Genomic DNA, 26,604 nt, shown 5'->3' on the forward strand with positions numbered 1-26,604 from the left:
GACTTTTACGTACACTTTTTGTAAGCGGTGAAAATGTGTTTTCCTACAGTTCCAATGCTTTGTTCAACGGGCAGTGACTTAATTGATGTCGTTTTTTCTGCTGTTTTTCTGTCTTGTATTAAATTTCAGTTTCATTGTTTTTCAAATTTACAAATGATTGTTGAACGTTATTGGTATATGTGACATATAGATGTGAAACTGTATTCTGTAATGCCTTTTCAAAATCGCCATTTCAGCCAATCAGACACTAAAAAGTACGGACACAGATAGATAAGATTTTCTATTATATTCCATAAAATAAACTTTTACACCAAGATACAGCACCACTCGTTTAAAATTAAGTTTTTTTATCGTTATACCATTACGGGACGCAGTGGCAAGCAATGCAGATTTTACAATGCCTAAACTACCCGGCTGCAGCGGATGTTTATCGCGACATCGCCTTGACCTTTGTGCAAAATGTCGCGACATTGATTAAAATCTTATTCTCGAGCCAACGCTGCGTTGTCGTAGGTCAGGTCGCAAAACCTACAACAATGCACACCCGAATAGCTTCACCGTTTTCCATTTGGAACACAAAAAAATGGCCCCGAGAGACTATTTGTTGTACTACCAGGGTCTAAGTGACTGACCAGCCTAATTACAAACTTTGGTTTCACACCCGGACGTCTGGAAACTTACCACTTGAAACAATGCGACCATGGCGTTGGCGACGTTGTCGAAGTTGATGTTACTATTCACCCAAAAGTAGTTGTTCGAAATACACTGCGTCATGTTCACTATTTTCGGATCTGTCACGTCGTTGTTGGAACCATCAACACATCTAAAAACAAATACGACAACGCGTCTTAGAAGCGGTATTAAAAGCCTAGATACGACGTTAGCGACAAAACAATCGTTTAAAGGCAAATTCCCCAAATGCTGTTAGCTTTGGAGCATATAGGTTGAAGGTTTTTGTTGGACGTAGAACAAATCTAAGCCCAAATAGAAGCAGTAACGTTTTTTGTACGTTTCGAATAATTCTTATTCATTTTTACCTTTGTTAGCTAGTTTCGGTTTAATGAGTAAACATGACAAGCCAATGCGACATTTTTCTGTTTTCAATAAACCGGATATTATGGACCAGATCTCTATTTTCGGTTATTCAATGCGATCTATTCCTATAAAAAACTACCAGTTAAGCGAACCTCAAAAAGGCCTAATTTTGTTAATTTAACAACTTTATTTTAGGGAAGTTGAACCTTTGGAAGCCCTCGCTATGTGTTTCTTACCTTGTTCGTTGTTATTGAACCGCACATGCCCCAATGCAAAAGGAGCGAAGGCCAAGATAGCCTGTCGCTTTACCAATATAACAAAGAAGGCTGGGTTATAGTGACTTACCTAAAAAACTGACCCTTAAAGAACTGGACCCCCATGATGCCGAACACGAACCAAATGAGCATGCACACGCAAAGCACGTTTCCGATTGAAGGTATACAGTAAATCAAGGCGTTCACCACGACCTGTCAAAAAAATTATTTTTATAAAAAACCTTGATTTTTAAAATAGGCCAACAAAAAGTATTATATATTCACGATAGAAGGTGTTGTGCGCCTATAAAAACAAAACAGCAGTGGTTTTAACGATGCGGGCGAGCATTGGTTTTCCCTCCTTTAACTTCCTTGGAATCATTGGGAAACTGCAACAGTTTTAACATAAGGAAAAATACAGACCCACTGTGTTACAGAATTATGGTGAAAGCCTAGCACTTGGTTAACAGGCATCTGTGAAAGGAAATCGCCTGAATTATGGTAGGATAAGTATATAGATGCCGGGCCGTAAAATGTGTGAGAAACATGCTGGGGAAAATAACTGCTGGTTTACACATAACTGTACAAGGGCTATAAATGTAAAGCATTTTAATTACTATTCAATTGATATTCTACAGCAAATCGGGCATAAGGCATTTAATATCGCTCGCGCCTGGCAGACTCCGCATTTACCTTCATTCCCTGCCACCGAGAAACGGCTCGGAGAGGTCGGAATGCCCGAAAGGCTCGCAGCACACGGAATTGAGACGCCTGGGTGGACACGAAAATGCTGGCCCAAGACGCCTACAAAATTAGACTGAGTGATTAATAATTAACGACCCAAAACCACAAACGGTGAAATGTTGAAGACCGGGAGCTCACATCCTAATTGGGTTGCGTAAATTCTTCAGTTTAAAGAAATGAAGACGTCGCCAAGGTTAAGTATGAGAATTGTTTGCTTTAGTTTTTTATAAAATTATAATTGCTGTCAAATAATAGTCTTAACTAGGTGGTTTTAATAGTTCTTTAAACGCAAGTGAATTACATGGTTAAGTATTCGTCTGTATACTTAACAACTATGATTACCAAGCTAAAGAAAACACTAGAAAAATATTTATTTTACCGCCACGATGCCACAGTCGAGGATGCACCAAAACGTCGTAAAATATTTAAAGATGCCGATTCCAGCCCATTTGAGAAGCATTTCCATAGTGAAGAGAATCGTGAAAACGTATTCCAACTTCTGCAGGATGTCCTTGCGCAAAGGATCCTGATCGAGATGGATGTCCTCCAACGTCTGAACAGAAATCAAATTCGTTTAACGGTGAACATTGTGATAGATTGTAAAATAGTCATTGAAGTAACGCAGAAGTGCGATTATAGCTACTCTCATCAAAGGGTTAAACTGCCGTGGTTCGACTAAAAACTTTTTGTTTGCTTGTTGCGTACAGTTTCCTATTCTACGAACAAGTTGATCCCATTAGAATTGCACTCGTTTCAAATGATACATTATATAACCAAATCTAGGATAAAAATACGTAAGTGTTCTATTATTGCGGCTGTCATGACGTATATGATTTCCAAGCATTATCAAATTAACCTTAAATCTAAAGTCGGTGCTAGTGGAGAAATCAGGATTTTGTTGTTTACGTTGTGCTTTGAACAAACTTTACTAAATTTGAGCTATAGTTGTTTTCTTTGAAACAGGGTGTTGCGCAACGACAGAAAAAGTACTATTTGATTCGCCAGAAGGGTGGGAAAAACTATAGTCTACAATAATTCGAAAATCTGGCAATATTATCGGATTGTATGGGACGATCATGGAGGCCACCGTTACAGATCGGCGCCAAAATATATGAGTCTTTCTAATGAGTGACTTGCCAAACAAACAGTGCTGGCCAGAATAAGCAGGAGGATGAACCACTCGAAGAACTGATGTTCGACCAGACGAAAGCAGGCCTTTCGAAACGCGTGCCAGTTCTTTTCGTGGGCGGACGATGGAGGTTCTTTCAGGCTTGGGTACCTTAAGATAAAATTTTGTATCGTTTACTGCAAGTTAGTTGCTCTTTAGGTCACAATATAAACAAATTTAACTCTTGTTCTAAAAGACTTTCACAACAATTTGATTATTTTTGGAATCGTGGAACATCCATAAGAAGGGTAACACCATGAACGTCAAAACTGACGTGATGCTTTCTGCAAGCTACAAGCACCTGCTGAAGGACTAGAGGCAGTCGCTAATTATTTTCTTATCGTTTCGTTGCTTGCGTTTATTTCTGCTTTTTTCCTTTTTTGCTTTCCATTTATTGTACGAGCGTTCAGTGTCATTCACCCTGACGAAGGCGGCTTATATAAGTTGCCGAAACGTTGGTTAACAATTACAATTACCAGAGGAGCTGTTTTTGATTTATTTTACAATAACGTTTCACATTTACGTATAGCCTGAAGTAAACATAATAGAAATATATGGTATACCCATTTTCACAAAAAGTTTCGCTAATTAAATGCAGGACATTAGTGGAAACTTAAATGTTTATTTCCTTTTTGCTGTTTGAAAAATAATACCTACACGTTTCTGTCTAATTCACAGCCTTTGTGCATTTTCTGGCGGGCGATCTGTTAAGACTCCCCCGAGATGTAGTCTTTCCCCAGTGCGCCTAAATGACACCAACGGTAGTAGATAAAATTACTTTAAAGTAAAGGGTCATTTCTATTCCCCGTGTGGCATTTTTTAACGACGACGATGAAACACAGCGATTCTTCAAGTCTCTGTAGCGATGGAAAATGCTTGAGGTATCAGGCGATGTGTACAATTTGTCTTTTTTTGCGACATACCTGTTCAACACAAACATCGGCAAGCACGACGGCGGCTCGGTCGGCGATTTTTCCTCCTCCACAACTTCTTCGCCTTCCGCGTCCTGGCGACCCGACGAGGAAGCGGAAGAGGAAGATGAGGAGGTGGCGGCGTCCTCCGCATTATTCTCGACGTCGCTGGAGGCCGGCTCCACCTCGCGCGCCTTGTTGCAGCTGCACAAGCAAAGCATTCGGCAGCAGCTCGAAACGGGGCTTTGTGGCGCCCGATGATCTCCACCATTGTTGTTGTCGATTTTTGCGGCCTTTGCGTCCTTCTTGTGCGTTTTGCCGACGTTGTGGTTTTCGTTTGCCGACGCCGGACAATCTTCGCTGCATTCAGCGATCGCTTCGAAGGTGCCGCGAGCTTTGGGCTTTGGGCTCTGGGTGCTCGCTGCGTCTCCCCTGCAGCGCAATCGACACACGTTACGGCTGGCAATTGTTTTGTTTAGCTCAGTCTGTTGAAAACATTTTTTACAATAATCTGCTTTGGCTACATCTTTCGACTGTTTTACTGATTCACTGGATGAAAAGCGAAATACAGCGCAACTATAATTACGAAAGCAATTTTTTGGGGGATGGACTGGTTGGGTTTAATTACTCTTTTGTTTGGCGGTCGAGTTATCGAAATAATAATTTTTTTGCGGACTTTTTGAAGTTGCCTCACAAATATTAAGGGGATTCAGACCATCCTTAAATAACCACTGGGTAAAAAGATGATGCGAGTAATCAAGTTTCGACTTATGCAAAATTATAATTTTGAAGAGTTAATTCATTTTCATGATCCATAAAATTTTTCCAACAAAAAATAATAAAGAGGATAATCATATTTGGGTTTTTTGGCGGCTTACAGATCTTTAGACAAAGCGATGCACGTTTTACGAATATATATATAGGTTATTATTTGAACGGTGGCACAATCTAGAGCTTCATAAAAATACAAACACCTGTCGAAGCTGTTTTGCCGCGGCATTCCCGCCTTGCGAGTCTTGGCGTGGCCGGTTACGTTGCCCTCATTGTCACCGGCCTGTTCCAGGACCTGAACAAGGTTGGACGAGCTCTTTCGTTTCGCGTTGGGCGGCTTGGCCTTGTCATTAGTGCCTAGTTCGAATATGGATTGCCTGCGGTGACTTTTCTCGTTCACAGTTGTGACCTTTAAGGTTGTGCCGCTAATGTTGTTGTTGCCCGGCGAGCCTTCGTCCTCTGCTGGAAAGTAAGAAAAAGAAGCGACTATCAGAGATTTTACCCGATCCTCCTTTGGGGGCCATAGGCTACCAAAATCGAGAGTAAGGTGTACGCGGACCATTGCAAACTCAAACAGACCAACCAACTCGTCTGTTTCATGGATTTAGTTTTAAATAAAACAACTTAATTTTCAAATTAAGAAAATATTCGTAACGGGTTCTTTGGAAAGTACCTTTTTGCGCCATGAACATGAAAGACCCCACAGATTATTACGATACAGCACTTTAGCGGAAGTTTAAAAGTTAAAGCAATAAGCCATTTTTACCTTCCACAACGAAATTTATAGTAAAAATTAAGACTTAATAAATAATTATGTAAAAACATTTTGATAATTTAGTATTCTACTTCAAATTAGTTAAAAAAGAGAAATGAACCTGGCCGCAATGATAAGATCCGATATTAGGATGCTGAGTACGATGTTTGAGGGACTTACCTGTGGCTTCGTTTGTGTTGTTGTCTTCCTCTGCTTTTTCCTTGTCAGTACTTTTTGATTTTTTTATGCGTTGCTTGAACTTTTCGATGGCCTAAGATAAATGTTGGTGTTTAGTGGACACAATGTATCGCGCCTATGTAATTATCCTCTGTTCGCGAAACCGTATTTAACGATGGTCATTTTGGTGTAAGGTGCAATACTGCGAAAATGTGAGGCGACACCACACTCAGTTATATAGTTAGTTTCGGAAAACGTTTAGTAAAAGTCAAAAACATCAGTTGGCGGCAAAAGCAAGCTAAAAGAATGTTGAGTTTTATGCTATTATTAAAAAAAAAAACTATGTTATCCAAGTTCCGAGATAAGCGGCATACCAAGGGCACCGCAGCAGATGAAGATGGGCCCGGCGACTCTGAACGTGAGCTCTTGTTCTTCTTCTTCGTGTTTTGCAGCTCCTCAACGTTGAAGGCATCCAGCAAAATCGCGGTAAAGAGATTAAGGATCTGTGCGAGAGAAACACAGAGACTTAAGGCAATTTGCCGGGTTTCTGCAATTTTCCCGTTTTTTTTGGCATGCGCCGCACCTGAGTGACAGGCGCGCGTGTCAACGCAGGTGTCTCAACTCCTATGCATTCTCTGCGATTGTTTTAAGTAGCTTTGCAAACCAAGAGCGACCCCGCTACCACGCACGTGACATGTTCCTGCGCCTGCCTTATTTACGTTGGTTCCAGCGAAGTAAACCGCCAGCGGTATCGATAAGCTATAAAGTTTAATTTAAGGTGCGCAACGTGGAACGCTCATGGCGATCGATTTCTGCTTTAATTGAAGAATGTAAATGCGATGTGTAACTGACTCTTTCATTCCTTTTTATGGGTTTTCTTTTACATTTTAATTGGTTGTAGATAGGCATATTTTTACAATGCCTTGCATTGTTATGTTTATGTAACCTACAGACGGAGGTTATAGTATTTATGTGGGTTATTTAAGGTTGAGAAACAAACTTTAATTCTAATCAATTACTAAAGCCTGATGGATCCCTTTTATGGCCAATATGGGCCCGTCAGGTGTTAAGCCATGAGTTCAAATCCCTTTTTTTGGGAGCAGCGACAGCTTGGTCAACGCCAGCTGCACTACATTCGCGTCAGGCGTTTCGTGTGCTTACCATGAAGTTGGCGAAGAAGAGTATGGCGAGAAATAGCGGTATGCAGCGGCCGTCGTTGTCGGTGATGTACATGCAGTCGTACAGCGGCTCGATCCATTCGCCACACATGACACGCCACACGAGAAGGAACGAATGGTAAAAGTCGACGAAGTTCCACCTCGGTACCTCGTTGTCGTCGAACTTTGCCGCGCTGTTGGCGTACTGTACGCTGTACCATTGCTTTCCTGCGCCAAGGACAAAATCCCGTTGTTAGTTGTTAGGAATTTATCTCGCCTGTATTCTAGACCAGTGCTCTGAAACCGCGGTGCGTCCCCGAGGTTAACTACCTGTATTTTTTAACGGTATTTTTAAGTGATTAGTTGACCAAAATGAAAAATATACACCAAGGCAGGCATTTTGACCGTATACAAAAATCCAGGTGAAACTGTTTGAACTTCGCTAATATTCAACTTTTTTTAATCTATATTACGTTCAATCGTCATAAAACATATTTCGAAATAGTCTATGAATCAGTGATTCTCAAACTCTGTACGGCGGCAAACTAGTGTACCTCAAGAGATTGTCAAGTGTGTCGCGAAAGTTTTTGTAATTTCGGAAAAGAGAGTATACCAATAGGCATACAAGCAAGCATTTTAGATTTAAATACACACTATTCAATACAACCTAATGATTTTGAGACATTTACATATAGTTTGTCGTGTGTTAAGGTTGGTTGTAAAAAAGTGTTCCGCAAAAAGTTAAGATTTTTTAGTGTGCCGCGAGCCAAAAACCTTTGGCAACCACTGCTATAGATCGTTAGCAAACTCAACTACTAGGCAATTTCCCCGTCTATAAACTATATATCAAAACAGAAACTATCCACACGCTCAAAACCCACGAAATACAAATCTGTTTGTTTAGTATTTTTGTCTTATTATATTATCGCCTCGGTTCGTAATGTATAAACTAATCTTGGGCTTGGCTCATGGTCCGACGAAAATAATTAACGAAAAAGTACAAAATTGCCCGGTTTTATTGTTGCTTTTTTAAAACGTAGTGTCCACTGATCCACCATCGAAAGGGAGTACTAGTGATTTTGGGGAGGACCGCAAAACTGTAAAATTATAAGATAAAGTAATGTATACGTCAATTTTGCGGTATACATATGTATATATTCTTTTTATGACATATATTTTGGGGTGTGTCGCCGACCTTTCTTAGCTGCGTTGTGTGCCGCAAGTAAAAAGGTTACTGAGTACTGTTCTAGACTTAATCGTCTTCGGGGTAAGCGGGATAGTTTTTTGAAGTTTTATATCGCGGTGGTTAATATTCTACCATATGCAAATTAAGAAAATTTTAAACTGTATTGCACGTTGCAAAAAACGAACCAATTAGTTTTGGACGGGTTTGGACTTACGTTTGGTCGTTTGGTTTTATACGATATAAGACAGTAGGCAATTGAGTTTCTCATTCACTCAAATTAAGTAGAAAACGGCATTACTCGTACCGACAGAGTAAGTTGTAGTGTGTCATCTATATATTTACCATTAACAACGAAAGATTCAAGATGTAAAAAGGAAGAGTTAAAACCTTATACAAATAGTCGGCACATTTTGTGTGAAAAACTCATAAACCAATCAGTTGTCGTAAAACGGTCGATTTGTGCGCTGTTAGGTTTGTTTGCGACATTTATGTTGACAAACATGACACTAATGCTTGATGGTTACATGCATAAATCACTAACTAACACGGTATTCGTGAATCCCGATTTTCGACCATGTGTTTACGCCTATGGTTGACAGCGAATCAAACTGTCGTTCAAGTTTTAGTATACCACTCAACGACAATAATAAAACTAAATTAAGGACGAAATATGTTTTAGAACCTTATTAAAGTTGAATGGTGGCCGTTTCGTATTCCCTGATTTCTGACTGTAGAATAAATAGCAATTATATAACAAGGGGTACACTTCTATTTATCGGTGATAAAATGCAAAAAAATAAATGCAATAAGTGCATTTATAATGAAACCAGCAAGGGTGGAAACAGATATAAACGATACCAATGTGGTAATCGATGAAATTTCCAAAAAAATAAAGAAATAGTGTTTGGGGTTGTCTCTATATGCGACCACCGTAAAACGGGAGTAAATCGTGTCCAATGGCAACTGCTAACATCTTTTAACTTCACGCGTTGTTTTTCTAACTTTCTGGAAATTGCATGCATACTAACCGATGACGGCAAAGATGTAGAGGACGAGAAAGAGAACGATGGTGAGGTAGCCGACAGCCCGGCTTGTCTTCCATATGATTTTCACAAGCTTGTGCATCGTGCCCCACAGACGGGCAAGGCGGAACACCCGAAGCTGCGAGAAATTAAGCAGGGCTAATATTAAAAAAATATTTTAAAAAAATATACAGGGTGGGCCGAAAATAGGCCTACAGCTATTTCGCAGCGTTAGCCTGGAAGAAGAGGTAACATTGAATGGCCACCACACTCACCTGACCTGACACTAATGGATTTCTTTTTGGGGGTGTTGTAAAGAACAAGGTGTATAAGAAACCCAAAACAATAAATTTACTTTTGGACCCAAACCCTACTTTTTATAACTCTAAGCCTACTTTTGGCCCACTCTGTATATATACTGTATATAGGTGTTGGTTTTGTTGCACAGCAATGCGAAAAATAGTATGAAATCCGTGTCACTGCTGTGCTTGTAAGAAAGTTCATGAATTTTAATGAAGGTTTTATAGTTTTGCAGTTTCACCTTTGTTTAAGCGCAGAGTTACCGACAAACTACGATTATCGTCAATCGTAGTTTGTCAATGTTTCCATACGACTTTGAAAGGTCATCTACATCTGTTCCAAGCAAAAGCTGGACCGAGTGACCATACGGGTGTGCTGTTGTGGGTTCGAAAATCGCCGCCTTTGTTATATCCCGTTCGGTAAAAGTTACGGGTAACCTAAGAAAGACGATGGCATCCCATTCGCAAGCGATAACCGGTAAGTTGATAGTCCGGTCATTCTTGGGGGCTTGTATCGATGGACGCTGGCCATTGTGGCCGTATATAATAAAGCTAAGTTCCATTGTTCTTTCTGGTATTTTTAAGCCTGATTCGCTTCTGAAACAGGAACATGTTGTGTACACTCGCGAGTGACGTATTTTACGGTTTGTCATAACACTACGCTAACAAATGGTTGGCAAAACCAACAAAATCGTTGAAGTTCGTAAGCTACCGTAAACTAACCTATACTAAATAAAAAAAAAATACGGTACAAACTATAAGCTAAGAAGAAAAACGCATAACAGAGCATTCAAACGTTTGAAATTAATTGCCGCGAGGTGTTAATCAAACTAAAAATAAATATAATATCCCGATGTAATTCTTGCTTCGTTGTTTTTCATTTAGGCCAGCACAATAAAACTTGTAAGCCACACGTACAAAAAATAATAAGAAATACTGCAAATAAAAAATGGGTATAAAAATCGGCAACTCGGTAATAAGGCAAAATAAACTGATGCAAGACCTCTATTTAAACAAATTTGTTAAACACTTTAATTGTTTTAGTTTAGAAAATATTTAAGTGGTATTCAAGCCTATCGGACAGATTTTATGGATTCAAGTCGGGTTAAAATTTTCCTTCCTTGGCCTTCAAGCCGGGCAGTATAGCAGCTATATAGCTGCTGTTCTACTGACCTACTCTCATAAAATGGTGTCACATATTTGTGCAGAAAGACATAAATCATAAATTCATCCTCATGCCAAGGTAGAATTAGCCCCAAAGTCAAGTTTTAAGAGAAACGTAAAAACAATTTCAGTATGCGTAATTTGCCAATTTATTTTTACTAGGTAGCGAACTTCCACCTTTTGTCAACAATTGGGCAAAATTACGTTTCATATCTAAGTAAAAAGCGCGAGTAGAATGGTGTGTTATCGCATAAAGACATATACTATCGTCTATTAGTAGCACATCTGCGAACTATAATGCTCGGCTTGAAGGCCAACGAAGGGATATTGTAACCCGGCTTGACGGCGTCCAAAGTATTCGGATGGGCAACAGAAGTTAACCTAAAATCAATCAATAGCCGAAAAGATGTACGCGGTTGTGCAACTCACCAGACGCAGGGTCCTAAGCATTGTCAGGTCGGCCAAGGTCGACATCGGGTCGATCAGAAACAAAGTGAACTCCACCAGACTGATCACAACGATGGCGAAGTCGAAAAGGTTCCAGTAGTCCTTTATGTAGGTCAGCGGGCCCAGGCCCAGAATCTTAATCGCCGCTTCCACGGCGAACACAAAGGTGAACACCTGCGATGTCGATTTTTCATGTTATTCCATTAAAACGAGCCGAAAAACGATAACGCCTTTGTGTGTACCAAGTTTGTGTAGGGAATATTAGGCATGTTCGGCCGCCGCGTCAATAGGAGGCCATTGGAACAAATTGTAGGTTACGTAGGCTTTGTTGCTAGGTCAGCGATCGTATTTATATTCTGTTACCGGTTCGAGTTCTTTATTAATTACATTTTAATGTTCCTAATATACAAATATTAAACTAGCTAGCTGCCGAAAGGTATCCCGCAGCCCAAAAATATGTGCAACCCAAATGGAGTGCAACGTTTCTCTTATCCCGTGGGAAGTTTTTTTTACGATGTGTGAATGTGGAAAAAAAGAGGTATTAATGCGAAAAAATTCAAATCCTAACGAAAACTAAAATAGTTTACTTTAGCGTTTTTTAAATTTATTAAAACTCGCGGTGCAGTAGTGAATTCAAAACTTGCAAATTTCAAGTTATATAAATAGAATAAAATTATAAAATAATGTTTGTTAAAAATACAAAATACTGAACGAATTTGATGCCTAAGTTATAAAAAGGTTGAAAAAAATTGCAATAGACAGAAACGCAACACTTTATAGGAGAAAAAGGATAAGCGCGAAAAAGTTTCGCATGCTTTCACGGAGCCCCTGGCAAAGTCTTGCGGCTCCCAGCAGTTTGGGAACCACTGGTTTAGTTGTTATATACTTCAACGACGTTAAAGTATGTGTTTCATTTTATTATGTTTTTTAGAAGTTATCTACCATCACCTAAATAATTTTGATAAAGCTGTGACTTCAAAAGTATTTATTTTCCGGAAAATCACGAAACGACGAAAACTTGAATAAGCCGTACTTGCGGCTAAAATACTTAAGTACTTGTTTCTTTATATCGTATTTAAAACGCACATTTTGCCCCTTACTCGTAGAGTTCGATTCGCATCTTACGCAGTTTTGATCAAATAGGTGACTGGGTTGTACGCGCAGTTTATCTACCAGGACCGAGTTTGAAGGCGAATACAATTAAACGAGCGTTAAATCCACTCTGCGCAACTTGTGCCTTGCGCAATTCCATTGCACTGCACAGGGCGATTTTAAAGAGCCTGGTAAGTCAATTTATCGATTCAATTAACCGAATAAGGTTTGCTAATCAATGTAAGTGAGGGACGGGACTAAAATTCGTCAAACCTAAACAGTACGCGCCAGACAGTTTAACTGTAACATAAGTTTTTATCGCGTTCGAGTACCCCGCCAAAAAACCAAAGCTAATCTACGTAGGTTATAAACTTTGTCCATAACCTGTCTGGAATAATTCTGGTGGGTACCGTTTTTCGTGCCCCGTGTGTATTTAAACCTGTATAGATTTTTGCATCTGATCGCGGTGAATGAGATGCTTTTTTGCACGTAAAAATTAATATTAACCCAAAAACAAAATAAGAGTCATATTTCAGTAAATTTTCTGCAAGATGTCTTAGCTGTCTGATAGAGCCAATGTCTTACGTTGTTTCCGATTCCAAGCGCGTTTTCCAGTTCTTCCGAAATGCCGTGAAAGTCAATGGCCAAGAGCACAGTGTTGATAACGATGCACAGGATAATAAAGATCTCGAACACTTTGTGTTTGATTACCTTAAACAAACAAAGATAAGTAAGGCTTAGGACTACTACAAAAGTCGATTATACAAAACTTTTTAAACTAGGGTATATCCACAAACTTGTGAGTTATTTAAGTACCCGAAAAGTTACAATACTGTTCTGTAGAAGTATCTATTACTTTTTTCCAGTGAATTTTAGTTTTTTTCTTCAATGCCCTTTATCTATTCAACACACACACTAGGCACATTTGTAAGAGCCTGTCGACAATCCCTTGCGTTTAATTTTTCTACAAGTTACTGAAGAAATCCGACTTTTCCAGTAACACGATAGTTAACATACATTCCACCTTATAAATGAAACATAAGCTACACCAGCCTGGATTAGGCCTTTTGGTCTTGCACACAATTTTGGGTATTTCGAGAACTATACCTCGTCGTCGATAATACTATTTCGTAATCCTGACCATGTGATATATTTACCAATATATATATACTCGTTTCTTCCACTTAACGTACCTTTTTCAGTTTCTTTTGAAACTTTTCGAACTTTGGGTGACAAGACCAAGCGCAGAATGTTGTCATGTACCATTCCTTTAACCGTTTTAATCGACCTTCCCATTTTCCTATCTCCTTGAGATTAGCTGAAAAAGATAGGTCAGAACAAATAAAAATACCACATAAAAAGTCCAATGGCAATGTTAACGGGCAAAACTAGCTAAAACACGTTAGTCTCAATCATTTTTTTTTCAAAACTCTAGAACTGGTTGAATAACTAATTTACCACAAAAATACTCAAATCTCAAGCCAAAAGATATTTTAACGATTTATACTTTATTCGGGTGATTTTCAAACAGGGTCGAAAAAATATTGTGTGCGACGAAAGCTTATTGTATTTTTGGAAATCATTTGTACTAAAAGTGGGCATACAGGCAAGCATGGAAATCCTAAATGTACAGTATGCATTAAACCAGGGCTGCGTGGTCGGTTAAACAACCCGATTCCGAATCCTGCTAAAAAATAAACCCGAGTCCGACTCCTGAGTACCGAGGTCGACTCCGACAAAATGTGCGTTTTTGTCGACTCCGAATCTACAGCCTGTATTTCTTTACGTAACTTAGGTAAGGTGGATATACAGCAATCCACCCATATAATTTATCCACTCATAACACATGGTTAACAAAATTTCAACCATATAGTCTATTTCACCTTTGCAATTTACAGATCCCGGCAATATTAGGTTCGAAATTTCGGACTCGGGACTCTAGTGGTCTTACATGGTCTTACTCGAGTCCCGAGTCAGACTCCAGTACCTTGACTACAGTCAAGTCGAGCCAGACATGGCGATTTTAAGCCAACGAATTGAGCCATTGCAGCCCCCTGCTTCCACAAACAAACACGACAGTAGCACGGTGACTTTCACCGAGCTTTTAGGATCACAGGATGGAGATTTCCACGCTTAGGAGTTTTATTAAAGCCATTTTTTTTACAAATTTTCACCCCGAAGTCGATTATTACAACCTCAAAAATTTACAGTGCACTTACACGACTCGGAGCTGTCCATGGACGCCTGCTTGCCGCTGCTCGAAAACGCACTCTTCTTATTCCGCGGCTCGCCGTTCTTCTTGGCTTCGTTGCTTTCGACGCCGACCCGTTCGCCGTCGCCGTCGGCCTGATCGCCGCCAGTTGCGGGAGATGCCGCTTTCTTCCGCGCCAAAGCCACAATCTCGCCGATCGAGGTTACCGTGGGCGGCTGCTGTCGTTCGGGCGCCACAGAGTTGAGTCGTCTGGTGTTACGCTGCTCCGCCAGCTTTTTCTTGCGAATCTGTCGTCGCTTGGCTCGCTCCTTGACCTGGGCGCGCTTCTTTTTCATCTCGGTCTGCGTCGACAAGAGATGTTTTAATTTTCTACGTAGGCAAGAAACTACTGGGAGAAAACTTGGGCCCACACGAATTCGGCTAACGCCGCTAACGGGTAAATTCATGGAATCAGGTGGCACTGTATAAAGACAAATTGTATTGAGTTATCGACAAGCTTGCGCACAACCGTGCTTCATCAGGTCAAAGTCAAAGTATCTGATACTTTGACCTGATGAAGCACGGTTGTGCGAAAGCTTGTCGATAGCTCAACACAATTTGTCTTTATACCGTGTCACCTGATTCCTCTATTTAGAATTAGACACATACGGCGATTTACAAAGATTGGTAAATTCATGTGCGTCTTGGCGAGAAGCTGAAATACTTTAGCACATGGATAACCGATGGATGGTAGTTTTGGTGGATGGTGGTTTGATCAAGTCACCTATACCGAGGCTTGAATTGGTATTTTCAGCTACTTGTTTATCAACATTATTAAAAAAGATTTAAAATTTACGAAAATACAGTGATCGTGAGCTATTTAAATGAAAATAAAAACGTTATGCTTACAACGAATACGTTTTAGTCGTTTTCATTATACAAAAACACAGTGCTTACAATTAAGGCAACGTATCCCGTTCTATCACTACGTATGGTTTATAGTGCTATCGAACAGTTCAGAAGACACGAAAATCTAATAAGGCTAAAACTTAAGCATTGTTTTACCATTTTGTCGTTTTCCTTTACGTAAGCCAGTGTGACGACTGCCAGAAGTAAGTTGAGCAAGTAAAAAGGTCCGAGGAATACCGACATCAAGAAGAAGAGGACGTTCCAAGGTCCTTCGGCTCTGATGATCTGCAATTTATTAATTGTTTTACTTTTATATATAGACTGGACTCCATAGGCTAAAATTAATGGAACAGTAACATTGTAACCGTGTAACGTGGTACTGGTACACGGAATTAGACCGTAAAGCAATAATATCTAAAGCGAAATTGTCTTTAATACTGTAGTATTAGGACCAACGTCAAAATAAGGCCAAATAAGCGGTAATATTGACGACGAAATAAGACTTAACAAAACCTAAACCTGTCGGAATATGTCCAAACGTCATTACAATAATTAAATAGACTAAAATGTTATATAAATCTAAAGGGCTTCACAACAAAAACTGTTGGGGAAAGGGTGTGGGTGATCGGGGGCCCCCAGCCTGGCAGCGGGCGTTTTGGTATCGACATTTGGGAGCCCCACATAGTTTAAGCGGAATCGTTTGGTGTTTTTTGGTGTGTGGGAGGAATCGGATAAAGGAAGAGTTTAGAATTTGAGTCTGGGTTAGTATTATTAAGGGGTTTGGTGGCAAAGTTGGGGATGAGGGTTAGGGAGAAGGTTCTTCAGATCTGTTTTCGACGGGTAAAGAGTTACTCCGATTTAGAGGTCAGTTTATATAGGTATTGGTTTTATACTGGTGTTGATCCGACCTTGATGTTACTCAAATTTTGGTTTTATCCGTGTATAACAAATATAGTAAAACTCTGTTTTGAACTGTATCTTTAAAAAACGGAAGTTCTTCATCACATTCTTTATTATGGGAAAATATATGCTATTGTGTCGAACGATCAAACCATGTTGATGTCGCCAGTTAAACTATATGACAGCACATTAATCATCTGTTCGTTACAAAGCCAGCGAGATGAATCAACTTTTAGAAACATATTCGGTTTCTACAGGCGTGAAAAGCCGATGGCCATCTACGCTTTGTTGTGACAGGGAGTGAACGCATTCAGACAAGTACCTTTTCATTCAAAAGTAACCTATGTTGGGGGAAACTGCCGACTGGAGGCAGAAACAGCGGTATTTGATTTCGACGCTATTGTTTCACATGGCATTTCTGGCGTACGAAAAACGAAAATTAGTTTAGAAATCGGTTGAAGCTTCCACCCCTACGCCTACAACAGGTTTATAAACGTAGCAAACAGGACAAGGTTAAACCATAGGCAAAACACAAAGTTGCATTTTCTGTCTTTGCCAAATGCCCCCGCTGCGCCGCGAATATGTTTTGTCCCACAGCAAGATGTAAAAACTCTAGCTTTCGAGCGTGTTATCGAATGGAACAATGAATACACGACTGTCATCTCGCAAATCGTTCTTTGTTCGGCGGTTTTCCTAAAATTACAGACATACCTATACAAATTTTACAAATGATCTTAGGAACCGTTCACACGGCAGACATAAAAAGTAGCACTTCATACCTGCAGATTTGTTATTACTTTGATGCACGAAATGACTCGTTAAGTATTTTAAAATTAAGGATGTATGATTGATTACAAAACGTGTCTAGTATTTATGATAAATTGCGCAATATGACTCCATCAGCAAAGCAGTTGTTTCGTACCATTTAGTTTAGTTTCTGAGTATTTCCTAAAGGACGCATATTTTATCCTTATATTTTGAAAACGAGCCACATTATGACAACTTTAAATTTATTGTAATTGTTCGTATAAAATACCGATGCTTTGAGACGCTTATCTTCGGTAGCCCTAGTTACTGACGTCAACTATTGTTATACAGATTAATTAGACGATAGTACATTGAACTAAATAGTTGACTACGGAAAATTCAATCTACTATACAATGTGTGCCGTGTTTGTTGGTCAGTACGACTCCAGAAGGGCTTGATCACAGCATACACTGTGCATATGAACGTTTCAGTAACATTGAATCAACAAACAGTTTACACAATCCCTTTAACACCTATTTGGCATTGAATGAACATTGGACATCGATCACCGTGGTTAGTATAACAATACGACAGCAACGCTTTGTAATCCAGTCACTCACCATGTTGTAAACGTTTTCCCAGAAGTCGAGTGTGAGAAGTTGGAGCGAGGTAAGAAGAGCGTAGCCCATGTGATCGAAGTTGGTGTGGCCGTAGTTGGGGTTGGGGCCGACATCAGGCAAGCATATGTAACCGGCCGGACAGATTCTGGACAAAGCAATTTTGGCAATTTTCGGGCATGTCATTTAAATGCTAATAGTCTCCATTTATTGTCATGTTTTGCGTTTATGTGTCTATACGCTCTAAACGGTACTTTGGTTTTCGTTGGACCAAAATAATTGTCCTCACTAAGCTTTACTGGTTTGTTGCATCCTGGCCTACTGGTATGTTTAAAAATAGATACTAGTTTAACTAAAGTATAATTATTTGGGTTCGGGTCAATAACGTCGGACTGTGGTTATTAAATGTTGATTTATTTTAATAAAAAAACAAAATGGATTCAGCCTGACGGGAGTATAAGGGTATTGCACATATTAACGCCCAATTACACAAAATTCATTAGGTCTTGTTATATTTCTATTACCAAGGTTGGATATTACGGTGAAACTGGCAAAGCGAAGTATTCAAATAACGAAATTACAACAAAAAGGCTCTTGACAGCGGGGAGTACGAACGGGAGGTTTAACGATGTGCCAACTAACCGGACCGACAGGTTCTTCATTTAGAATGCCTGTGCCTCATCTGCTTTGTTATCGTACAAGCGTTCCCACCGAACGCCATTGTCTTGCCGAACAAAGCTTGTCGGATATCGGGCGCACCGGATTTTATTTCATGAACTAAAAGTTGCGCTACTGGAGATGATTAAACGCCGGTCTATGACTAAAAATGTTCGAGAGGCGGAGTTTTCCCGAAGGTGTACAACGACAAATAGATTTTGCGTACCCGCTTCCGGTTGCGTTGCCACAAACAACTTGCTCGCCCTCCACAGGATTCCAATTCACTTGAAAAATAAATGAGAAACATCACAGTGCTGTACATTCAACGAATTTCCATCCTTAACGTAGGAATACTGTTTAGTGTATATATATAAAGGACATATGTTGACAAATAAAGGCATAACGCCGGGCGAAAAGGCTCTCATCATGTTCCCGTTTACTGTTAACGCAAAACAGCCAGGACGGATACCACGGTATGAATTATACAAGAGGCTAGAGCGTGAACCCCGGTTAAAAATGACCTTTTAAAAAAGCAAAATTCAAGCCACATCTATCTTTTTTCGGGTAAGTGTCGGATTATGACTCAAAGCGCAAGGCGTTTGCCCTTGCCGATCAGGCACGTTGCCTGCCCTGAAAGCGCTGACTGGTCCAGTCAAAACTCGAACAAATAGCGACCAGCCGCCAGTAACCGAGACGGGTATGAATAATTAAAGCAAAATTAATGAAGAAGTTTCCAAGCGCTGTTGGCTTTTTATTAGACGGCGCGCGGTGAAGGTCTAGGCAAAATAAAAAGGTGCATAATTTGCCGTCGCCGTCCGTTCAAGCATTGTTTTATTTTTTCATTTTAATTATGCAACTTGCAGTTGCGAAAGAGGCCTAATAACTGTGCGTACTTGGGTTGTGTGTGTAGTTGAAGTATGCGGCGTCGGACATGTTGGCCGGGTAGACAACACAGCGCCGCTGCAGCACCCCCTGGTATGCCTGAAGAGCGATGAGGGCCACCACGAATAGGAGAAAGAGCATAATCAACAGGACCTCGGCGAGCGGCTTCATGGAGTATAAGAGCGCGTTCACGATGGTCCGCAAGCCTGTAACATTCGCGATTGGTTAGCGCTCGGCCGTTCGCGCACGTCAATCACACAACAACGTGGCCATATCCTACCCTCAAACTGTGTTTTTTGCCTATTTTAATTATTTAAATGCAAAATTTCTAATAGTTTCTAGGATTCTTACCATATTAAAAAAAATGTTTTAGCCCAAAAGCGTCGTGCGTCCCATCGCCCCCTCGAAAATAGAAGTCTAGGCAACTTAAACGGTATAAGGGCGTTTTGCCCTATACGCGAATCTATAACCTCCTATAGCAGTGGTTCTTAACCTTTTTTGTTCTCGCGACCCCTTTTAAGTTTTCGATAACTTTCGCGACCCCCTAATTATGGTGTATGATAAAACCTGAGTAAATAAAAAACACATTTTAAAATTGGGAAAATTCGAATACGAAAAAATATAGACTAGGATTGTATCAAAATTTGGCTAAAATGTGCTATGCACATTGCACAACAAGCTAAAGTTACGGTTTGAGCCAGCAGGGTTGTCAGATGATCGGTTAAATATTAGGACACTGTTGGTGTGAAATTCAGATATTTTAGGTCAAATAATATTAAGCATGTACCTAGTGCAAGACTAAAGAGAATCAATGGAGGTAACAGTTCTTGGTGAGCAGCCAAAATTCCTTACAAATTTACAAAAAAAACGGTTAGTCGTTAACGGTAGTCCAATAATAAAGCTTTCTGTAAATACTATTTCCTTTTGCTAAAACGGCAACACCAAAATGTTATTACCGGAATTCTGTTGATGTTTTAGAAAAGGCTATGTAAAAGTTATGATACCGCTGGCAAGTAGAAATACTTTGCCTGTCACCTATTGTAAACCTAGCACAAATTTTATTGTAATTTGGCCTAAATTTAAATTTGGTACCAAAGTGCCCTATACTACACCTGAAGCTTTTATGCTGCACAGAAAAATTGTCGAAATACGCCACATAATCGCGCTAAGCGAAAATTTTTTGATTTTTGTGGTAAAGTTGGTAAAAACAATTTTGGAGGCCTCTTGAGCCCGTGGATTTACTTCCCACAAAGTTTCAAATAAATTCGGCCAAATAGAACAGAAAGCTTACTGTCCTAATAATTTAAAAACCGCCGGACGCAGCAGTTAAATTAAGACAATTTATCGTTTTGGCCCCAATTTTGTAATTGTGAAGTCATAAACGCGACAGGTTCACTGCAGCAAAAGCCACACAAAGACAAATGGTAGACTGGCGTTGCTTTTGTGCATTCTATACTGCTAAATTTTTGGTTCATATTGCTTGTTTCTTATGAAGTTTTTCTTTATCAAACACTACACGGCGACCCCCTCAGACAACCTCGTGCGACCCTCTTGGGGGTCGCGACCCCCAGGTTGAGAACCACTGTCCTATAGCTTTTTTTTTTTGAGGTACTATAGCTTTTGTACCTGTTCAATCTACAACTATATAACGAAAATACGAACTGTGTGGTGTTAAAAAGGTTAGTTTTCATGAGGTCACGTGTAGATAACTTTATGACGTCACATGTTGACGTCACTTTGTAGCGTTACGTTATATCGCTTTGTGATGTCATCTCTGAAAAAAATTGTCATGCCCCCCACCCCCAAAAAATAATGTTTCAATTAGTTACCATTTAATATTGTGGCAAAAGCTATGTTTACTTTAAAACTATTTCTTTCGTCAAACCAACTCGAACAATACTGGTCATTAATGTTTGAATTTGTTTTGGATTTAAATTGTTAAAACCATAACTGTTGAATCAATTAATATGAATTTGCAAAGAATTTTGTTAGATTTCCCACAATGAAAAGTAAAAGGTTTTTAAATAAAAATAATAATCGGGCGAAACACTTACAAAATCACATATACGTGTGGTGTAACAGCCGCTAATTTGATTGTTTTTAAGTGGGTCACTTCTGATTAAAAACGTTATTGGCGTTATACCTTTACGCGGCTAATTAGCTGCTTCACCCTTAATGGAATGGTCAGTGAAGCGAAAAATCTGCGGCTACAGGCATAAAGTTCAACCACAAATTACAAATGACCCAAACACTAATTTATTGACGCTTTAACAAGTTAAAAGCTTGATCAATTTCTGCAAAGGAATTAAAAAGTTTCAGCATTTTATATATTGGATCACAAATGTTTTTAGACTTTTGTCAAAATAAAGATATCAGCAAAATATGATCAAAGGTAGAATCGTCAGATACCCGGTATATCGATATGTATTTAATACGTATTTGATAAGAATTGTAACAATACACATTTACCTGGAACTATGGCCACTGATTTTACCGCTCGTAGAACACGAATAGCTCTTAGACTAGATACGTCCGATGACCCAGTAATTGTTGCGTACCTGCAATATGAAGTGGTATATTAATGAATGAATGAACAATTGCTAGAATTCCGGTGACATTTCCTTCAGGAATTAGGCCATCGATTATGGATTGCGAAGGGTAAAAAATGAATGGCGCAAGAACGATTCAAATCTGCTAAAAATGTACTGATGTGTATCTTCCATTTAAGTTCGATATATTTTATCCAACGTTATTCTATACACTTAGGATGCCTTTATCAGCAATTGTAACAACACCATGCAAATTAAAGCAAAACAAAGCACAAATAAAATGTTTTTAGTCACGTTTAACTAATTACGAAACAATATTGCAACTGAATTGCTAACTAAATAGGTCAGTACATAATGGCGGGTCCAGGGAGGTGCACCAGGCCATGGCCGCCGAAACTATATTTTTTGTCAGGTTGTGCAATGTTAAACAAAATTATTTGAATCATTTTCTAATGCTTTTGTCTATTTCAAGAAAATACATAGAGCCTAAAGGCCACAAACTCTATCTGTTAAAAAAGAAAAAATATATATTGTACTTTCCAGCAATATCGAATCGAATGTATTTTTGTGCCTAATGCATAACGCCAATATAAGCTGTTTGCTTTTAACATTAACTAAATTCACTAAAAAGTAACAAAAAAAAAAAAAAAAAAAAACTAAAAAAAGTAACACTTTTCATATTATAGTTGACTGTATCTTGGATTGCGAAATGCTTACAATACTCAAATTTGGAATGTACTTGAAAAGTTTGGAAGAATATGTAGCATAATTTATAGAATGAAGTGTTAACGCCTTGGCAGTAATCCTTATTATGGTATTTACGTAGGTAGGACAAGGGGATTTTTCGTGGAACATCTTAGCGTTCAGGTGTCAATTCCCAATGACATAGTTTAACACAGCCGAATTTAATCAGTCAGTCAACGACAGTGTGCTTAGTCGGAATGCACGACACGCTATATGAGTTCTGAAAGAAAACGTTTATTATAACTTGTTAGATAACTAAGAAAAATTAAACTTACGCTACGATTACAACGGCGAAATCCAGCCAGTTCCACGGGTCTCGTATATAAGTGAACTTCCCCATGATAAGGCCTCTGGCTGACACTTTGATAATCACCTCCACTGTGTAAAACGCGGTGAAGAAATATCTAAATCAAACATCGAAACACATAAATTAAAATATCCAAATTAAGTGAGAACCTAGTTTGTGCATCGATATTGTTACTATATTGTGACTAGAGCACTTCTACGTGCAACATCGGTCAATGGGTGATAGTTGGGTCTATACGGGAGGTCTGTACATTTGTACGATTATACGCAAATTTATTACATTTTATCGAATATCGAAAGCACTTTTATTTACACAAACAGTAGTACAACAAAAATGTCAATACATATGTAGTATATAAAGGTTTTTTTTTAGTTTTTTAGATTTGTAAAACTCAGTTGTTGACAAATGAAGGTCCGAGAACACCTACTCGGCATTTGTAATTTCATTGTCCAGTGCCAAAAATACGCAGTTGATGAGAATAGCAATCAACACAACGATATCGAACAACCTGAAACAAGAAAACATTGAACGCTGTCAGCTTTTTTGCCGATTACTTCAAGTTTAAATAAACTTGTCTATACCCACGACACTTCAAACTCATGTAAATGACAAGGGGTTCCTAAGTTTAATCTACCTTAAATGTTATAACATAGATACAATAGCCTTGAATTGTCAGCTGTGTTCGATGTTGACCTTATAGTCTTATTGTGGCCTAGCCGATACTCACGAGTGCAGGGCAATTCTTATGGCGAGGTGTCTCAGCTTGTGAAAAGGCGACAAGACAAATAAAACGTTGGACGCGGAAAATCGGAACAAACGATCGCGGTTGAAGCGACGTGTGACGACACAGAAAGTCTGAAATGCAAAAAGTGTCAATCCAGTTAACGGGAACAATCACACCATATCCAATGGTGTTCATTTTAGAACCTTAGCGTCAACTATGGATGCTTGGTACATCGAATTTTATTCAGTTGCAGCAGAAAAAACAACAACACTTTTATCCAATGAAGTTTACAACCAACAAAATGTCGAGCTTTTGCCGTACCATCAAATAAACGACTTTTAACATAAATAAAATATTTATGCTAATCTTGAAAATACAACAAAATTAAAAGGTTAACGAAATACGACAATTTCTATACTTCTATGGATAAATGTTTAACATTGAAAATGGCTATACTTTACGGCAACCGGAAAGTCAGGAGTCTAGCGGAGTCCCTAAAATAGTGAACGCGGATAAAATATTGCAAAACATTTAATTAGGAAATGCTAGGATGTGGGATTGTAGATTGTCACAATTAAGTCAAGTCATATTGTTGGTTAAACGCCTTGCCCTGCATTGCTGTAATTGTGCATTAGCTACATTCTATCATTTTAATCGACATCGAATCATTTCAGAAACTTTTTTTTTAAATGTAAAAATATAAATGGTAATGGTAATAGGCATAAATGAGTTAACGTCGAATTTGTGAAAGTTTTGGCTGCATGCTGTAATTTCAATTTTAGGGCTACGTTGCTAATCCCTTAAACGGATTTGATAGTAGTCCCACATTCCATCTTCGAAATTCCAGGAGCATAAATTAAATCCCTACAGTGATGAACCATATGTCAGCTCTTTTTTTTTCAGAAAACAAAGGGCATTTCCATGTCTTCTGATTTGTTTGTAGCAATTTTTTTCCCAGCGCTTTGTTCCTGTTGTACATTGTTACAATGGGCCAAGGCGCCAACGGTTGTTTGTGTAAGCAAGTCGGAGGCATGTACAAAGGCATTTCCATTGATAACATTAAGCGGGGTATTCACACCGCTGTCTGATATTGTCAGTGGAACAAGGTGACGAGCGAAATATTATCGAAACAGCGGACTACTGCATCATTAAAGAAATGACTAAAGCCATGACAAACTTATCGCGCATTTTGTTATTTCAGCATGTTGCGTAAAAAGACTTCTACCGCGAGATAATATTTTCAGGCCGCCAAAAAAAAATGCACCTACACAGGGTTATTGGAATGAAAATGCAGGCGTATTTTACAAACACTATGTGTTCGCACACGCGCTCACGTTTACATGCACATACACGCACGCACGCGCACACATACTGTCGCTAGACGCAAGAAAATCAGATAAGGTTTGTTATGTCAAGTATGATCGATATTCGCATTTGGGACAAAGGCGCGCGAGAAACATCAATTTCTAATTTCTTGTGGGAGTAGGCGACCTTATTTTATTGCGTCACGCTGAACGGTCGGTCGCCCATTTGTTACGCGGCCAGAAAGCGAAAACAATGATTCGGCCTAAAGGTTATCGTCATAAAACAAAACAACGTCGGGGTATCAGAAAAGCCCAGCATACAACATTTTCGTCATACTCGTAAAATCACCTATTAACCAAAATGTATTATTGAACTGACTAAATCTGTGTCTGGTTTATATTTAAAGCCAGGCCAAATCCGCACCTCTTTCCCGCGTTCTCTGTAGTAGGTGTCGACATCCTCAATGGGACGATTGTACAAGCGTTTTGGGAATTTCCCGCAGTACTGAGGAAGTGTTTGGCCGTTCTGCAGCGAGGCGTCGGGGTGGGTTTCTTCGAACTCGACATCTTCGTTTGCTTCAGGTGTGTACGACTCATCTACGCCTGCCCATCACATACAAATACACTGTTTGGTTACAAGACCGCTGCTTTCACCGGGGGACTGTACATTAAAATTTAAAATTTAATTTTTTTAACCTTAAAATAAATTTATTTGGTCGCCGTCCGTGATTGCAGAGGTATGACCTATGACGTTCGATTTATCTTTATAATATATTAACGTACATACGTTATCTTAGAAATGCAAAACGAAATGGTCCAAAAATACATGTTTACTTGTTATATTTCCATCGATGTTATATTTCGCAAGCAATAACAAAATTTGCCGCCTAAAACTGAAAAAACAAAAATTACAATAGATCTTCGGTTTATCTTTGTTGTTTAAGTTACACGTAAACATAATATTTAAGACATTTAAAGCCCAAATGTTCCCAGAAAATGCCACTAGGGCTCGGCCACAACTTTTAAATTAAATATATATTAGAAAATTGTGCGAAAATATAGAAGTTTAGTGCTGCCTTAAATTAAATTCCATGCGAAAGTTGTAAACAAATAGCTTTATTTTCTATACAGGTACCTCAGTTACAGCTGTACAGCAGATTGTGGGCCAGATGGCCATAAACGGGTTACTGCCAAACCGTTCGGTAATTATCAATCCTCGGGGAACCGTATCCCGTTATCACACCGAGCCATTGACCCAGCTATTTATGCCGGCGTCTCCCGAGGTGTCACATAACTGCCGAAAACACACGAGGCCGAGCCGACTATAAATGGAAATTCATATGCGTTCAATGTCGAACCTTCGACATGCCTCCTTAAACCAGCTTTTCGTAATCTAATAATTCCACCTGCTGTTGGATAGCGACCGAAATTGGCTCCCGTTTTTGTCAGTTATATTGGTAATTTTACCATAAATCAAGTAAGTTTAGACCTAAATACTTAATGACCTAAAAAAAGTAGTTCGCTTCTTTTTTAATGAACGTAACAGCTTGGTAACTGTTGATATGTCCGTCATCCTACATCCAATTGGTAATAAAAATAAAAAATAGTTAGAGATTTGCAAACCTTTGAATATTGCTAGCTTGGCAGCCGAGGTTTTAATTACATCCTTGTGCTTCTTGAGGTAACTCGATCGGGTTTTTAGGGTGGACAAGCTTTCAGGCGTAAATTGGCGGTACTCTTCTTCTTCTCCGAGAACATCATTGTCGTTGGACATACTTGCATTATGAATAATCCCTCCTTGAATTATTGGCCTTCGGGTTTCCTTGACAATCCAGTTATTTTGTTATCCATGGCAAGTTGATTTTTATGTAGCTAAAACAATCTAAAACGC

The 26,604-nt window shown here is 39.2% G+C and overlaps 1 protein-coding gene across 1 annotated transcript in view; it reads right to left on the bottom strand.

Moving 5' to 3' along the window:
• Positions 1–26,604, bottom strand: part of LOC146163920 (sodium channel protein 1 brain-like) — a 33,633-nt gene extending 7,029 nt beyond the window's left edge. The window contains exons 1-25 of the mRNA XM_083383125.1: positions 26,337–26,604; positions 25,138–25,316; positions 23,413–23,540; positions 23,113–23,193; positions 22,654–22,782; positions 21,555–21,643; positions 19,097–19,291; positions 18,430–18,487; positions 17,550–17,694; positions 15,438–15,566; positions 14,401–14,734; positions 13,375–13,499; positions 12,767–12,892; positions 11,072–11,263; positions 9,186–9,318; positions 6,976–7,199; positions 6,189–6,317; positions 5,818–5,908; positions 5,087–5,345; positions 4,125–4,544; positions 3,171–3,312; positions 2,413–2,586; positions 1,983–2,093; positions 1,381–1,502; positions 682–823 (exon numbers count right to left, since the gene is read on the bottom strand). Of these exons, the coding sequence (XP_083239251.1) occupies positions 682–823; positions 1,381–1,502; positions 1,983–2,093; positions 2,413–2,586; positions 3,171–3,312; positions 4,125–4,544; positions 5,087–5,345; positions 5,818–5,908; positions 6,189–6,317; positions 6,976–7,199; positions 9,186–9,318; positions 11,072–11,263; positions 12,767–12,892; positions 13,375–13,499; positions 14,401–14,734; positions 15,438–15,566; positions 17,550–17,694; positions 18,430–18,487; positions 19,097–19,291; positions 21,555–21,643; positions 22,654–22,782; positions 23,113–23,193; positions 23,413–23,540; positions 25,138–25,316; positions 26,337–26,487 (4,008 nt within the window). The 5' untranslated portion in view covers positions 26,488–26,604. The remainder of the gene's footprint in view (positions 1–681; positions 824–1,380; positions 1,503–1,982; positions 2,094–2,412; positions 2,587–3,170; positions 3,313–4,124; positions 4,545–5,086; positions 5,346–5,817; positions 5,909–6,188; positions 6,318–6,975; positions 7,200–9,185; positions 9,319–11,071; positions 11,264–12,766; positions 12,893–13,374; positions 13,500–14,400; positions 14,735–15,437; positions 15,567–17,549; positions 17,695–18,429; positions 18,488–19,096; positions 19,292–21,554; positions 21,644–22,653; positions 22,783–23,112; positions 23,194–23,412; positions 23,541–25,137; positions 25,317–26,336) is intronic.

This window comes from Ascidiella aspersa, chromosome 2 (genome assembly GCF_963924565.1).
Source record: "Ascidiella aspersa chromosome 2, kaAscAspe10.2, whole genome shotgun sequence".
NCBI lineage: Eukaryota > Metazoa > Chordata > Ascidiacea > Phlebobranchia > Ascidiidae > Ascidiella > Ascidiella aspersa.